General features: G+C 41.2%; 1 protein-coding gene across 1 annotated transcript in view; it reads right to left on the bottom strand.

Annotated features, from left to right (window-relative positions):
* The window catches only part of LOC149444253 (tumor necrosis factor receptor superfamily member 10B-like), a 64,176-nt gene that overhangs the window by 12,517 nt on the left and 34,472 nt on the right, over positions 1 to 17,187 (bottom strand). Inside the window, exons 8-10 of the mRNA XM_089654753.1 lie at positions 11,374 to 11,414; positions 9,636 to 9,719; positions 1,695 to 1,862 (exon numbers count right to left, since the gene is read on the bottom strand). Of these exons, the coding sequence (XP_089510879.1) occupies positions 1,695 to 1,862; positions 9,636 to 9,719; positions 11,374 to 11,414 (293 nt within the window). The remainder of the gene's footprint in view (positions 1 to 1,694; positions 1,863 to 9,635; positions 9,720 to 11,373; positions 11,415 to 17,187) is intronic.

The raw sequence follows: 17,187 nt of genomic DNA, 5'->3' as shown, positions 1-17,187 counted from the left end.
AAGTATAAACTGCTAAATCCCTTTTCTCATCAGCAGTTAGAGCAGTCTTGTGACAACTATCAGTGTTCAGCCAAGCACTAGCCAAAGCTTGTAGGAGGAGTTTTCTTTCTGCTCTAGGATGATGGAAATCCCCTGACCTCTGTCTGGACGGTGCTGATTGACCCTGTGCTGATCACATGCATTCTCCCAAGAAAGAAAAAACCTCTCTAGCAATACACACCAAACTGAGCATGTGCAAAATGCTTATAGTTCAGCCTGTCTTATCAGGAGATAAGAGGCTGTCGCTTAAACAAGGCGAGGAACAGAGCAATTAGGATCAAAGGGCCTTTTTATGCAATGTGGAGGATTAACCCCTTAGGTTCCACAGTGAGTATAACAAGCATGCTTTACTGCATCTACAGACTGATTGTACTGTTGTGGGTTTAGTAAATGATCATTCATTCAGCTTTCAGTGGGGTTCCCCTGCTGACAGCTGAAGTGTAAACAAAACTGTTGCCAGCAGGTACCGGCAATTGCTATAACCAAGTACCAAATAAAAAAGTATCAATACTCATACTCATGTAAAAAAAATGGTATCAGTGCATCCCTAATTTCCGGAAAGCTTTATCTGTGCTGTGATTGAGTACCGCACAAGACGGTCAGCAGATCCCGGCCATAAATTATTGGCCAGGATCTACTGATCGGCTTAGCGAATCACAGTACAGAGCCCTGTGTTTACTAACAACACAGGGCTCTGTACACGGAGTAGGGATGTGGCTGTTTTTTTAATTCCTGCAAAGCAGGGACAAAAAAACAGTAACATCTCTTTGTAAAAGCAGCACACATTACACACTGTTAGGCACACAGTTGACCTAATAATTTATGGCTGGGATCTACTGATCGGCTTAGCGAATCACAGTACAGAGCCCTGTGTTTACTAACAACACAGGGCTCTGTACACGTAGTAGTGATGTGGCTGTTTTTTTAATGCCTGCAAAGCAGGGAGAAAATAACAGTAACATCTCTTTGTAAAAGCATCACACATTACACATTGTTAGGCACACATTTGAACCTTTGATTTTACCTAGATGGTAACCCCTTCCCAGCCAGTGTCATTAGCACAGTGACAGTGTACAGTATTATCACTGATCACCGTATTAGTGTCACTGATGATGTCAGTGTCACTGTCCCACCCAAAGTCAGTTAGTTTCAGAATGCCCGCTGCACTATTACAGTCCCACTATAAGTCGTTGATCGCTGCCATCACTAGTATAAAAAGAAATAAATTAAATAGTTAGACGCTATAACTTTTAACGCAAACCAATCAATATGAGATTTTTTATTTTTTTTTACCAAAGACATGTAGCAGAATAAATTTTGGCTAAATGTATGAAAAAATCAGATTTTACCATTTTTGTTATTGTATATATTTTATAGTAGAAAGTAAAAAATATTGTTTTTTTTTTCATTTGTTTTTTTTTTCATTTAAATAATAAATACTAAAAATCCCAAATACCACCTAAAGAAAGCTCTATTTGAGTGAAAAAAAAAAATCTAAATTTACAGTGTTGCATGACCGCGCAATTGACAGTTAAAATAGCGCAGTGCCGAATAGAAATAAAATGCTATGGTCATGAAGGGGGTAAAATCTTCCAGGGCTCAAGTGGTTAATGTCATGACACTTGGTCCATACAGAAGACAGTAAAGTCACTTACTCTAAGGCAGACACAGGTACAAGTCTCTAAATTGGGTCCATTTTTATCTGTAGGATCCGTGGTCAATGGTTCTTCCTCTTCACAGCCGGGTTCCATCACACCGCACTGATTAGTTTTTCTAACTTGAATAAAATCCTCTTTATCTTGCTGTCCCAGAGGAATATATGGCTGAAATAAAGAGAACTGCAGTTATGAATTATAAAAGGGTTAAAACCTAACTCCAGCCCAGACCTTTTGACACCCATCAACTAGACAATATGTGAGGGGACATCTAGCTCCTGGTTCTTCCCAAATATATTGACATATATTTCAAATACTATAATTTTCACCGTATTCAATATATTTGAAAAAAAAAAAAATATATATATATATATATATTGAAATGTGTTTATATATTACAAAATATATTAAAAAAATGTAAAATATATTTTCAAATATACTGTATGTCTTTAAAAATACATTTAATCTACATTTTTGGAATGCATTTACGAGTATATGTAAGAATGTATGTTAAAATGACTTTTTTATGTTAAAAAAAAAATCTGAAGAATATATTTAAAAAATATATATTTAAAAAAAAAAACACATTTCAACATACAGTGTGTATGTATATATATATATATAGGCAGCACTCTGGCTAAATGTGGGCAGCACAGTGGCTAAATGGTTAGCACTTCCGCCTGGCAGTGCTCGAGACACTGGTTCAAATCCCAACCACAGCACCACCTGCCTGGAGTTTGCTTGTTCTCCCTGTGACTGCATGGGTTTCCTCCCACCCTCCAAAGACATGCTGGTAGGTGAATTGGTTCCTGTCTAAATTGTCCCGTGTATGTGTGAATGTGAGTTAGGGACCTTAGATAGTACTGGGGGTGGACTGACAACTTATGGGGCCCCCAGGCAATAGGGGATCATGGGGCCCCTGTGTCCTTGCCCAAACTAAAAAAAGCCTATGATAAAGGTACCAGGAGCATCTCATGGGGCCCCCCACTGACCCTGGGTCCTTGGGCAGTGCCTGAGTTACCAAATGGTCAGTCTGCCCCTGGATAGTGCACCCCTTGAGGGTTAGGGACTGATGTGAATGTACAATATATATGTAAAGTGCTGCGTACATTGATGGCGCCATATAAGTACCTGAAATAAGTATATTGAATATTGTAGTATTTCAAATATATGTCAATATATTTGGGAAGAATATTTTTAAACTTTGTTTAAAATATATTTTTCTTCCATGTGTATTAGCTTGCCTTTATTCGTCCCTTGGGGCACTATTCCTCCCACTTATACATGGAACTGTTGCTTTCACTAATATCAATAGTGGGGCGCTATTCCTCCCCCTGACACGGACAATGAGTCACTATTCCTCCAACCAACATGAACAATGGGACACTATCCCTCCCATTGACACCAAGGATAGGTCACTACTACTCCTCCTACCAACCACAGGTGCCATGTAATTTTTTTTTAATCCCACTGATTGCCAAGCCTGAGGCATTGCTTGCTCCCACTGACACCAGGATGGTTTCTACTCCAATTGACCACAGCCTGCACCCTCTGAAGTCTGAAGGACAGTAAATGGCCCTTTGCTTGGAGACCCCAGAGTAAGGTGAAGTTACCAGATTTTCCAAATGAAGTCCAGGGACACCCTACTGTCTAAGTCCACCTTTAACCACACTCAAACCCCCCCATCTGGGATCTCCTCTTCTTTGTGTTGAGTAGGACTGAGGTCTGAGCTCTGTGCAGGACCCTCAAGTTCCTCCACACCAAACTCATCAAACCGTGTCTTTACAGAGCTGGCTTTGTACAGAGGGGCACAGTCATGGAGGAACAAGAAAGGGTCTTCACCAAACTGTTATCATAATCTTTGAGGAATACAGTTGTTTAAATGTCCTTGTATGCTGTAGCAATCATATTATCCTTCTCTGGAAACACCTGCATATAATAATTTGAATTTTTATTTTACTTTTGCTATGCAGAGCCATACAAAGCAGTGTGCAGGAGCTGACAGGGGAGATATATACTGGAATTTTATTTATTTTTTACTAGTAATGGTGGCGATCAGCGAATTATAGCGGGACTGCAGTTGGCGCCCCCTACCCAGAAATGTAAATCACTAATATATATGTGATTTTGCGCAGCCCTGCTGCCCTGTAGCAGTAGTTCTGCTATAGGGCAGCGGGCAAGTGGTTAAACAATGAATACAAAACCCAATAAATACAAAACCCAATGAATACAAAACCCTGGATCAAAGAACCGACTAACCAGAAATATAAGCCTTATCACAAGTTCTGAATGGCCGCTATGAATGCGCACTTGTGCGCACACGGTATATAACTTTGCCTGCAAAGCTAATTACAGTGGTTGTAAACCCTTCCATGTACCCAGAGAAATGATTAACCACATGCCGCCCAGCCACTGTAGAAATACGTTGGCAGGGCCTACCTGTCCCACCGATCACGGCCGCGGATGTCAGTCACCGGGTCACATCCGGTCATTACCGGCTGTGCCCCGGCGATTAGCGGCAATCACTGACAGAGAGCAGGGCTGCAGTAGCTCTGCTGTCTGACAGTTCCCTGACAGCTCCTGACAGGCTGATCGGGAGAGAAGAGTTTATCTCTCCCGATTAGTGTGTTCCCTGCAGTACACACCCCCGCCCCCTAGTAAAACACTCCCCTCACACAGTTAACCCTTTCACTGAATAATAAAGTTAACCCCTTCCTCCCCAGTGCCATTAGTACAGTGTCAGTGGTTTTTTTTTGAACTGATCACTGTATTGGTGTCACTGGGGATGTCAGTGACCCCAAGTCAGTTCCTCCCCAGTGTCAGAATGTCCACCGCAGTCCCGCCATAAGTCACTTATCGCCGCCATTATTATTATAAAAAAAAATTAAAAATCCCAGTATCTTTCCCACCATTTGTAAACGCTATAACTTTCACGTAAACCAATTAATTTACACGTATTGGGTTTTTTCTTTAGCAAAGACGTCGCAGAATGCGTTTTGGCAGAAATTTATGACTAAATTTGATTTTTACATTTTTTTTTACTGGACATGTTTTATAGCAAAAAGTCCAAAATATTGTTTTTTTTCCTCAAAATTGTCAGGGTTTTTTTTTATAGCGCAAAAAATAAAAAACGCACAGGCGATCAAATACCACCGAAAGAAAGCTCAATTTGTGGGAAAAAAAGGATGTAAATTTCATTTATGTACCGTAATGCATGACCGCGCAATTGTCAGTTAAACTAGCGCAGCGCTGTATAGCAAAAAATGGCGTAAATTGCAGTATCTATACCATAGTTTGTAGACGCTATAACTTTCACACAAAGCAATCAATATACACTTATTGGGATTATTTTTACCAAAAACATGGAGCAGAATACATTTTGGCCTAAATTTATAACTAACTTTGAGTTTACTATATATTTTTTATAGCTGAAAGTAAAAAATATCGTTTTTCTTCAAAATTTTTGGTCTTTTTTTGTTTATAGCTTGAAAAATAAAAAGCGCACAGGTGATCAAATTACACCGAAAGAAAGTTCTATTTGTGTGAAAAAAAGGACGTAAATTTCGTTTGGGTGCAGCATTGCATGACCGCGCAATTATCAGTTGAATTAGTGCAGCGCCGAGTAGCAAAAAGAGGCGTGGTCATTAAGGGGGGTAAATCCTCAGGAGGGCAAGTGGTTAAAGTGGTTTGTAAAGGCTGAAGGTTTTTTACCTTTATGCATTCTGTGCATGAAGGTAAAAAACCTTCTGTGTGCAGCAGTGCCCCCAGCCCCCCCAATACTTATCTGATCCCCACCACAATCCAGCGATGTGCACGACAGTCTCGGCTCTCCCGGGTCTCTGCCTCCTGATTGGCTGAGACAGAAAGCGGGAACCATTGGCTCCTGCTGCTGTCAATGACAGTTAGCCAATGCGGAGAGAGGTGGGAAGGGCTAAGCCACAGCTCCATGTGTGAATGGATACATGGAGCAGCGGCTTGGGAACACGCCTGCTCAGGTGCTCCATAGTAAGCTGCTTGCTGTGGGGGCACCCGACAGAAAGGAAGAGCCACGACTGCTGGTTGGGGACCCGAGAAGAGGAGGATCCGGCTGCTATGTGCGAAACCACTGCACACAGCAGGTAAGTATAACATGTTTGATATTTTAATATTCTCTCCCCCCCCTTAAAAAAAAGAGCCTTTAGAATCGCTTTAACCTCAGGTAATATACAAAGATTAAACAAATCCTCCTTCCTACTTCAGTTGTACCTGTTTATCTGCAGCTCTCTCCCCTCTACATGTGTTCAAATCCAGAATTTGCACAGCATTGCTGAGCTTCAGAAAGTTGGGTGTGAGGATATGATGTAACACATTGCACAGAAAACAGCATAGGGCTGAGTGTAATCTGAGATTGGAGTGGGGCAAATGGACAATTCCCCCCCCCCCCCCATACAGACACACACAATTTCAAGAGGAAACATGCACAGCTTAGGCTGTCAATCACCTGCTGTGTCCTGGGGGGGGGGGGGCTGGGCTGTCCCAGGACCGCTTGGTGTTGGCATAGACTGTCAGCAGTGACTCATGCAGATAACAGAGGAAGAGAGAGGAGACAGAATTCACACTAGGTGCTTTGGATGGAGGCAAGTACACATTATAGAAGGATAAGCTTTATTCATTTTACATTTCAAAGGATTGCAACCACATAAGGAGAGTTAAATCATGAGTGGAGGAGGGGTGAGCAGCACTTCGTCCCTTCAGTAAAGTGACTCACCTCTTATTCATCATGACCCATAAACTTCCAGGTCCCATTCTCCTGCAACTCTCACCTATAGGAAGTGTCACATCTATAAAACCTATGGGGATTACTAACAGGCAGAAGAGCTGACAAAGGAATGGAGCTACATTAAAGTTGAACTCCGAGTAAACAGCTAAATACAGAGATTAAATACATATATGAAAGTTGTTTCACCTGCCAAAGGATTTGCATTTCTGTCCATCCAGTTCTGAAGTTTGCAACGTTCTGCCTCATAGCACAGCCCTCTGTAGCAGGGGACCTGATCTTTCTCAGCTGCAGTTTCACTTTCACTTACAGGTCTCCTTATCTCCACCCTGCGACTGGACAGTGAAAGGAGAAGCAGCAAATTGCTGAGCTCATCTTTCACTCTGCTCTCTTCTCCTGTCAGCATCCTCCTTGCTATGCAGCACACCAGACTGGCTCTGCTGCTTCTTCGTCCCCCTCTCAGAACTCTGCTGTACAGGAACAGACAGCAGTTCCGGGCCAGAGACCTCTAGCATTCTAGGTGAAAAGGCCAAAAAGCAGCCCCCTTCCCCTTAAGTTGTAAACTGTGTCACATGGGACATTTTTCCCCCCATCAACTTTATATCAATCTCCTATTTCCCCCCCTCTTCTAACAAAATTGGATATTTTTTTTTTATTTTTTGTGGATCTCTCTGTGACATAAATGTGACATAAATGTACAGATTTGAGTAGACAAGATGTGACCTGTAGCAATATGTAGTTATAAATGTAGTTGCATGCCTTGTCATTAAAGAAATATTCAGTCAGAGGTATTCAGACACAGATGGTCACTAATTAGCATCTGAAGTGATCTAGCTTCCTCTGGATGTGACACCTAAGTGCTAATAAGAGACACCTAAGTGCTAATAAGATTTGTCTATAATCAGACTTTGCCACCTTCCTGAAGTAAAAGAGGAAATGGCTGGAGACAGGTTGGCTTCATGACAGCAGGAGACCAGAGCTTTAAAGTATATACGTACATCAAAGGAGTATGTTTCATCCCTCATACAAGCTAAAATATTAGTTGCAGAGAGATGAAAATACTTCCTTCTGATGGGACACTCTGTGGGCTGCATCTGCATATAAAAACTATATTTGTGGACTATGTAGAATGCCAGGAAAATGCAGGAAATGGTTATGTGGCGCTGGAGTGTGATAGCGGAACAGCGATTGGTACTGTTGCGATCGGACTGAAATTCAATCCCCGACTTGGTGATTCAAGCTGGTCTTGGTCCAATTGACTTTGGGCAGTTCAGCACCCAGAACAGCCTGTGGGTGGGTACAGGAACACCCCCCAGAGGCAATTGGCCCTGGACTCATGTCCAGCCCATGTCCATGTTCCCATAAATTGAGGACTGGAGATATGGACTCTGTGATTCGTATGGAGCCGGTTCTATTTGACTGACGGATTGCTGACTCTTTGACTTGCTCCAGTCGCAGGATAAATCTTGGTAAAAGTTTTATTTCTGTTTTTTATTCCCTTTTATTTGATAGTGAATAGTCTATGTGTGTCTTCTCGTAATTTTTGTATTTTTTATAACTTTTTATACTTTGTACATATTTTATGCACTGTCCACTTTCGAAATATTAAATCTTAAAATTAATAAGCGACTTCTGTGTATTTAAGCACGGGCTCATATCTTCGGAGAGATTAGATTGGAGAGATTAGATTGGATTGTATTTTAGTGCCTTTATATGCTCCGTCAAGCTCATTGCCAATCTGTGTGCAATTGCACTATGTGTTGGCAGATTGCGTGTAGATTGTAAAAGGTAACAGATCTGCCAGACGGAGATCTGTGTGTGTGTGGTATCCCAACATTCCGTTCTGCGGCTAAACTGTTGGGTGCTGGCCAGCTACCGTTTGTGGTGTGTCTGGTGTGGTGGTGTGTGGACAGTGGAAGAGTGATTAACACCGGGGTTCTAGCTGTAGGATAGCTGGAGGGATCCTAGAAGGGTGTGTGATTGCTAAGCTGCTCCTCAACTCTAATCAGTGCACCAGATTGTATTTGTATCTGCCAGTGTGTGGTCAGCCATCTGGATTGGAGTGGAGTCTCCCTCCGGTGGTGGCCAAGAGGTAGTGCGGGCTGTGAAAGTGTATCACGCCCGGTCTTATATACTGTTTTAGATATTCAAAGTTAAGTTCCCCTTATTCCCTTTTACCCCAAGTCACGGCGGCACGTGGCGGCGGTTAGCTAGTCGCTGCGGGCGTGGCGTGTGGTTGGATCCGTGACACTCTCTCTTCACTTATTTCTGGGCTAGGCAAGAATGGCCTGTGCAGTGCCCTCAGCCTCCTGGCATACCCATATCACGGGTTCCAGGATACCACGGGACACTCTACAGCACCACATCATCAGGGGACTGGCAGTCTTTTTATGCACATCATCACGAGGCCATTGCATAACCTGGAAGAAAGAGACAGCAGCCCCTGAGGATATCAGAAGATGGTGGTGCAGGACCAAGTGGTGGTGGTGACATTGCGCAAAATTGCTTGTAGAATGTGTGAACCTTGCCTGTCTGTAGGACTCAAGCCCACATTGTAAGGTGTCCATCTGTCTTCCCATACTCATAGACCCACCGAATGACTGACCATTACATTGAAGATGGCTGTTTCTCACTCCAAGCTGTACATGGCTGATGGCAATCTAGATGGCCTCCTGGGTTCACCTGCACCCAGAAACAGACCTGAGCTAATATTTCTGGGCTAGGCAAGAATGGCCTGTGCAGTGCCTCCTGGCATACCCATATGACGGGTTCTAGGATACCAAGGGGTCACTCTACAGCGCCGCATCATCAGGAGGCTGCCAGTCTATTTATGCACATTATCACGAGGCCATTGCATAACCTGCAAGAAAGAGCCAGTGGCCCCTGATGATATCAGAAGAAGATGGCGGTGCAGGACCAAGTGGTGATGGTGACACTGTGCAAAATTGCTTGTAGAATGTGTGAACCTTGCCTGTCTGTAGGACTCAAGCCCACATTGTAAGGTGTCCATCTGTCTTCCCATACTCATAGACCCACCTAATGACTGACCATTACACTGAAGATGGCTGTTTCTCACTCCAAGCTGTTGATTGCTGATGGCAATCTAGGTAGGTTCACCTGCACCCAGAAACAGACCTGAGCTAATACAAGTACATGACATATATGGGTTTGTAGGGGTAACATACAACTTGAGCTCCAAGGTTGTCCACTCGCTCCTGAGCTGGCTTGGAAACGCTGACAGTTTCCAGAGAGTCTTCTAAAGATGGCCTCTGCAAGGAGATTAATAGGGGTTAGGGCACATTCTACAACCACTATTATTATCTTAACATTTAATGTTTCTATATTAATTATTTTAATATTTAATACAATTTTTAATTATTTTAAGATATTTAATATTTAAAAAATTGCTGTTTGAATGTCACAGCGTTCACCCAGCCGTCACGAATAATCCCTGGAATGTGTCTAATATGTTTACTTCCTATAATCGTCAACTCCATCTAGTGGACATAATGTTGCATTTACATGTTTGCAGGGCCGTGGCTAAGGGGGTACCAGCAGTCCTCCTGTATGGGGCCCGGGCCAGCAGGGGGGGTCCAGGCAGCTTGGTGAATCGGATGTGGACGGGGATGCTGATTGGAACGGCAGGGGGGCAATTACTGGAAATGATCCCCTGTATGGCTCTCTCTGCAGCAAAAAGCCATATAGGGGATCAGTTGCAGTGATTAGCAACCCTCCCCTGCCCCCCGTCACACCTTTTTGCCTCCCTGTGCACCATACTTTTCACCCTGCTCAGACCCCCCTGTGTGCCTCCTCAGTGCTGCCAGCTTCCCTCCTCTCCTTTCCACCAGCAGCTGCAAGCACACAATAGAATCCTTGATGGAAGATGGAGAAGGGTCTGGCATGTCCCATTTACCAGCCCCTTCCTTTCCTGAATGAACACAATGAGTGATTGGTACTGATCACTCACTGTGTTCATTCATACCTGAAGCATAGTAAACTGTGTTTTTTTTTTCGGGGAGGGGGGCCTGTCAGGTTGTCTGTATGGGGCCCCGTGGTTTCTAACAGCAGCCCTGCCTGATTGAGGTAGTGCAGAAAAATACCACATTATGACCACTAGATGGCGCTGACAATCACAGGAAATAAACATCTTAGACACATTATTCATGATGGCTGCGCAAATTTTGTGACACTCGCAAGCATTTTTTTTTTTTAAAAATAGACCTCTAGGTGTATGTTAACCCCAAAAAATAAAACTGTCAATGTGCATTCCTCTTTTCATATCCATTGTAGCATGGTCAGTCTGTGTCCTTGCTCCTTTCATTGGGATTTTCAGGACGCTGTGTTGATACAAGGCATGCCTGTAGTCCTGTCGTCAGCCTGACCTATCACAAGTGATCCTGCCAGTGACATATTTCATGTCCTGAGTGACAACCTTCACTCCCTGTACTGTGCCTGTGGAGGAGCAGCATTGTCTCCCAAAGACAGTAAATGTGTAAGGACTACAGGTCACCTTCCCCTCTCAGTTCTATAACATAGGGGAGAGCTGTTCTGTAGTTCACATAGGAAAATCCAGGCAGGGCTGACAACACTGAGATTTTAGTGCAGCAAAGGCAGCATTGTCATCTTACTACCGTATATCTAAAGCTCTCAAACTTTTTGGCACGATCAACAGCAATTTTTCTGTACTTGTAAAAAAAAAAACATTGATTGAATGTACAATATATATATAGTATGTAAAACGCTGCGTAAATTGACTGTGCTATACAAATACCTGTAATAAATAATAAATATAGAAATGTAAGTATTTATGTTTTTCAGAAAATTACAGTATATTGTATATACATATAAGTCCTAAATATACAGTAAGTCCTAAATGATTAAGTTTTTTATATATATATACACACATACAGTATATCCTCTTACCTGATCAACTTCATTTATACTATCAGCTAGTTTCTCTTTGTCTGCAAGGAAACAACAATCAACAATTAAGAAATTACACTTTTAAATTGTATTATGTAGTTCTAGGTGATGCTGGCTAATTCATAGAGCCAATCTTTCCTGTTCTGCCTCCAGAAGGGGAATATATTATGCCTGTCCTGCCTGCAATATCAAATTTGACCACTAGATGGAGAAGGTCATCAATATACTGTTTTACAGAAACTAGAGACTGCTTAGATAAGAATTAATAAAAATTCCCATAATTCTGAAAGAAAGTTAAGAGTTGCATCTTGGGAGCTCAGGCTCCAACTTAGAAACTGGGAGAGAAGGAGCCAGCTATCACATGTTGGACTAAGACTTCTATCCCTTTGTATCCCTTAAAGGCAGCATCGCTGGTGAGACTCACTTATCGCCATCTATAGCCTAACTATTTATTGTGTTTTCTGCATGTCCTTACATTGATTGCATGCTTTTCTGGTTTATTGCAGAATAGGAGGGTTTAGCTGCATGTGTGGGGTTTACCCACACTACTACATCCTGTTAGAGAGAACAGGCATCCACCACCAAGTCAAATCACAAGATGCAGCGCTATAAACTAAAACATATTATTGCATGAATCAAAGAGTCAATCATGAATAACTGAACAATTAAAAGTTCATAAAATAGGTGACTTTAGTGCTCTCCTTTATTTCGTATTCTCCTGGTGGTCAGGCGTTGTGCAAAAATGGTGCTGAAGAAATGCACACTCACCAGAACGCACAGGTATATGAGCGTTTTGTATAGATTCCCCTTAGGATCATCAACTGGACACGCTGTGATATTATGACCACCTCCTTCCAGAGCTCCTAGATGTTCCTGTGTAGTCCCTTATTAGGTGACCTGCGGACTTCTCCTTAGGATTGGTATACGATTCTTACCCCGCAGAGAGATGGGTGACTAAAATGGGTACTCCCCAAGGGAGTCAAAACAAAACGTATCCATAGTGTAGTAGGTCATTTAAAAGAATTTATTAAAAGATCAGCAATCCGTGTACACGGCAGTATATATACACACTGTGGACTAACCGTCCAGTGATAAAGATGACCGCCGGAGCTCCACGATGCTCCGGCGGTATGACGTCACGGCGTTCCTGGCTCCTCCTACGCGTTTCGTGCACACGCACGTCGTCTGGGGGGATTCGCCACTGAACGCCGAGCCGTGCGACGTCCATTTATATGCTAGGCGCATGCGCATTGGAAAGGCGCCATTTTTTTGGAGTCTAACCAGAGACACCCGGATCTTCATACCGGCGCCATTTTTCACTAGATTTGTTTCTACGTGTTAATATGACAGCAATATGTATACTCGGCTGGCTGTCATTCCCAAACATATCACTATGATCCCATGGCAACCTATAATCGATGTTTCCGACCTACAAGCCGATTAATATACAATATGCTCTATGTAGTAAGGTAAGTATATTTCCAATTGGCCAAAATTGAAATGCGAATCAAAATCGCCTTGTGTATATGGCACTAGCATATAAACCACTTAACAGAATATATAATATATATACTGTTCATTAAAATATACATAATGAATATAAGTCAAAACTTCCTAATGTTATGCAGTTAAAACAATAGACTAACATAGGTCCTTGTTGAAATATAGGGTATAAAATGGTATATGTATAATACAGTGTAGACCAATCATTAACAGTAAATTATTATAGATACCACATTAAAAATACTCTAAAGGGGGAAATGAGTATAACAGGCCAACAACATCATATCCTATTTTCTTAGTATATTCTAAAACGGCCCACAAAGTTTTAGCTATTATTAATGAAACAATTAAGATCTATATCTATATTGTGGCCTTTAGGCTGCAAGGTTTGGAGTTCATATATCCAACGTGTTTCAAGCTGTGAAACTCTCCGTATTTTGTTCACCCCCCTCCAGTGGGGTTGTACAGTATCTATCCCAACGAACTGTAAGGTTGATGGATCATTATTATGTTTACATTTGAAATGATAAGACAATGAATGATCTTTATATCCCTTTTTGATATTACTGATATGTTCTCTCAGTCTATCACGTAGACGTCTGGTGGTACGCCCCACGTATTGAAGTTTGCAAGAACATTCAAGAAGATATACTACATTTTTACTATAGCAGGTTATGCATTTATCTATTTTGTATGATCTTCCTGTAATGCATGAAGAAAAGGTGAATAGTTTCTGTCTCCTTACGTTATTCGTCGTGCAAATAACGCACTTGTTACAAGGAAAGAAACCTTTTATGTTTGGTGCAAAGGTAATCTTATCTGGGGGGTTAATGACGTTCGGTGCCAGTCGATGTCTTAACGTCATAGCTTTTTTGTATATAACTTCAGGTTTCACTGGGAGGATTCTAGAAAGGATAGGGTCCGCCATCAACACATTCCAATTTTTGTTGATAATGTGCTTGATGGCTCTATGCTGTGTAGAATATGTAGTTAAAAACGGACAAGACAAAGACCTATTGGTTGTTCTTTTCTCCTCCAATAGTGCGTTTCTGTCTAGATTGGCCACTTGTTGTATGGTGTCATCAATATTGTGTTGGGGATATCCTTTCTCCACAAATTTCATTTTTAAGGTTTCGGCCTGTGTGTGATACATATCAAGTTTGGTACAATTCCTACGTATTCTTGTAATTTGACCTTTAGGAATATTTGCTAGCCACGCAGGATGATGACAACTATCTAGCGGGATGAAGCTATTCCTGTCCGTTTTTATGAAAAAGGATTTGGTAGTAATCATCCCATTGTCATTTAATAATGTCAAATCCAGGAAGTGTATTTCTGTATTACTATATACATAACTGAATTCAATATTGAATGTATTGTCATTTAATGTCTTAAAAAAGTTATGTAAAGACTCCTCCGTCCCATTCCATAATAAGAACACGTCATCTATAAATCTTTTGTAAAATATTAGCTCCGGCCACTCTATTGCATAGATTAAAAACTCCTCCCAATACGCCATAAAAAGATTTGCTAGACTGGGGGCAAACTTAGCCCCCATTGCTACGCCTTTGGTTTGCAAGAAATATTTATGGTCAAACCAGAAGTAATTGTTCTGCATTGCGAACTGCAGCAATGTTAAAATATACTCAATATGTGGGGGAGATAAAGTGCTATGAGTGTCTAAAAAATATTTTGCGGCGTCCATCCCATCTCCATGTGCAATATTGCTATATAAGGATGTGACATCCGCTGTAACTAAAAAGGTCTGAGATGAAACTTTAATATCTTTAATCTCATTTAAAATGTGCTTAGTATCCTTTAAAAATGACGGAGTTTGCGTGACCAGTGGTTGCAGGAAATAATCTATATATTCTCCTGCTTTGGAGAATAATGAACCTATTCCACTTATGACAGGTCGTCCTGGTGGTTTCGTCGAGTTTTTATGCACCTTTGGAAGTATATAAAACACCGGAAGCCTCGGGGCCGATGGACACAGGAATTCATTTTCTTTTTTATTTAGTACACCACTCTCAAATCCCTTTTTTATAATACTTTTCAGACCCTTTCTGAGAGTTGATAAAGGATTTCCAGGGAGGCGGGTATAGGTAGTGGTGTCGTTAATAAATGTGACTACCTAGAGGAATCTTATAAAATTCTTAAGTATAACTACCCCTCCTCCCTTGTCCGCTGGTCTAATGACCAGGTCTTTCCTTTCTAGGAGGAAATCGATCGCTTCCTTAGTGTCTATATCAGGGGTCTTTTTAATATTTAACTCCTCCAAATCCTTCAGTACCAATTCCTTAAAGATATTCACATAGGATCTGGATTGGGGTGGGGGGTTGAAAGTTGAAGCATTCCTTAATGTTGAGTGATTAGTAGTACTATTCTGATCATAATGATATGGATTTGAATAGAAATGCCGTTTTATTGCAAGCTGTCGTGAGAATCTATGAATATCAATATAGGTTTGAAACTTGTTTAACTTTTGTTTAGGGGCAAATTTTAACCCCTTATCAAGAAGTTTTAATTCCGGTTGCGTTAATGCTATATTGCTTAGATTGAAAATGCCTTGACCAGCTACATTTTCCTTCTTTTGCCTGTTTCTGTTGACCCTTTTACCACCCCTTTTCCCTCTCCGGAACCGCTTCTTTTCCGAGATCCTCCCTCCCCTAAAAAATGAACCTGGGGTGTTCTATTGGAATCATAATTGTATGATACTCTCGGCGGCGTCTGTTGGTGATTCCGATTATCGTATTGATCCCTATTATATTGTGGATTAGGTGGTTTACTGAAATACGCAGGCTTCTGATTATGTTGCCTAGGAGATGCTACTGCTCCCTGGTGATGCGAGTAGTAATTAGAGCCAGGGTGATAATTCTGATGATATTGCCTAGGAGATGCCCCTCCCCTTTGCTGATACTGTTTAGGGTTCCTATTATGATAAACTTGCCCACTATTGGGGTAATTTTGTTGGTCATAAGTTGGATGCCATTGCATATTCCGTGCACCCACATTTTGATCATTTAAGGGTTCGTATCTATTAGATGTTGGTACATTATACTGATTAGACTGTCTGTTGTGGTTAGGAGATTGGTATTGTGGATATATAGGTTCATATCTCTTGTTAGATTGTGTCTTTTTAGATTTCTTCTTATTAGTATCAGTGGGATTAGTGACTATTTGTGAATTCTCCTCCTCTGATTGCCATCTGAATACTACGTTATCTTGATAGTCTTTAAAATCTCTGGCATATTTTTTCTTTTTCTTTATTTTTTGTTCTTTTTCTATATTTTCAAGATATTTCTTAACTTTATCAGATTCCTTATTGTACTCATCCATACCTTTAAATGGAATGAGTTTCTCTCTAATAATATTGATCTCAGAGTCTAGATAGGTTAATTTTTTCTTTTTCCTAGTAATTAGAAACTTAATTAAATCAATCCCAGCTTTGTTAAAAAATTGAAACCATTCTAACAAGCTAGTGTCATCCATATATTCAGGGGGTACATCCCACCTAAGTGATCGAGGCACCATACCATCTTTGAGATATTTGTCTAAAAATGATATATCCCAAAGGGTTCTAACCTCAGCAGAGGTGAGGTTCTGTAGATGCAGGAAAAGGCCCTTAAGGTCATCACTTGTATCATCAGACACTAAGGAAGCGATCGATCTCCTCCTAGAAAGGAAAGACCTGGTCATTAGACCAGCGGACAAGGGAGGAGGGGTAGTTATACTTAATAAATGTGACTACCTAGAGGAATCTTATAAAATTCTTAACGACACCACTACCTATACCCGCCTCCCTGGAAATCCTTTATCAACTCTCAGAAAGGGTCTGAAAAGTATTATAAAAAAGGGATTTGAGAGTGGTGTACTAAATAAAAAAGAAAAGGAATTCCTGTGTCCATCGGCCCCGAGGCTTCCGGTGTTTTATATACTTCCAAAGGTGCATAAAAACTCGACGAAACCACCAGGACGACCTATCATAAGTGGAATAGGTTCATTATTCTCCAAAGCAGGAGAATATATAGATTATTTCCTGCAACCACTGGTCACGCAAACTCCGTCATTTTTAAAGGATACTAAGCACATTTTAAATGAGATTAAAGATATTAAAGTTTCATCTCAGACCTTTTTAGTTACAGCGGATGTCACATCCTTATATAGCAATATTGCACATGGAGATGGGATGGACGCCGCAAAATATTTTTTAGACACTCATAGCACTTTATCTCCCCCACATATTGAGTATATTTTAACATTGCTGCAGTTCGCAATGCAGAACAATTACTTCTGGTTTGACCATAAATA

Source organism: Staurois parvus, unplaced genomic scaffold (assembly GCF_062004578.1).
Source record: "Staurois parvus isolate SC_StPar_1 unplaced genomic scaffold, SC_StPar_1.0 ptg000796l, whole genome shotgun sequence".
In the NCBI taxonomy this organism is placed as follows: Eukaryota; Metazoa; Chordata; class Amphibia; order Anura; family Ranidae; genus Staurois; species Staurois parvus.
Note: the sequence above shows the minus strand (reverse complement) of the source record. Positions and strands in the feature narration are given on the sequence as shown.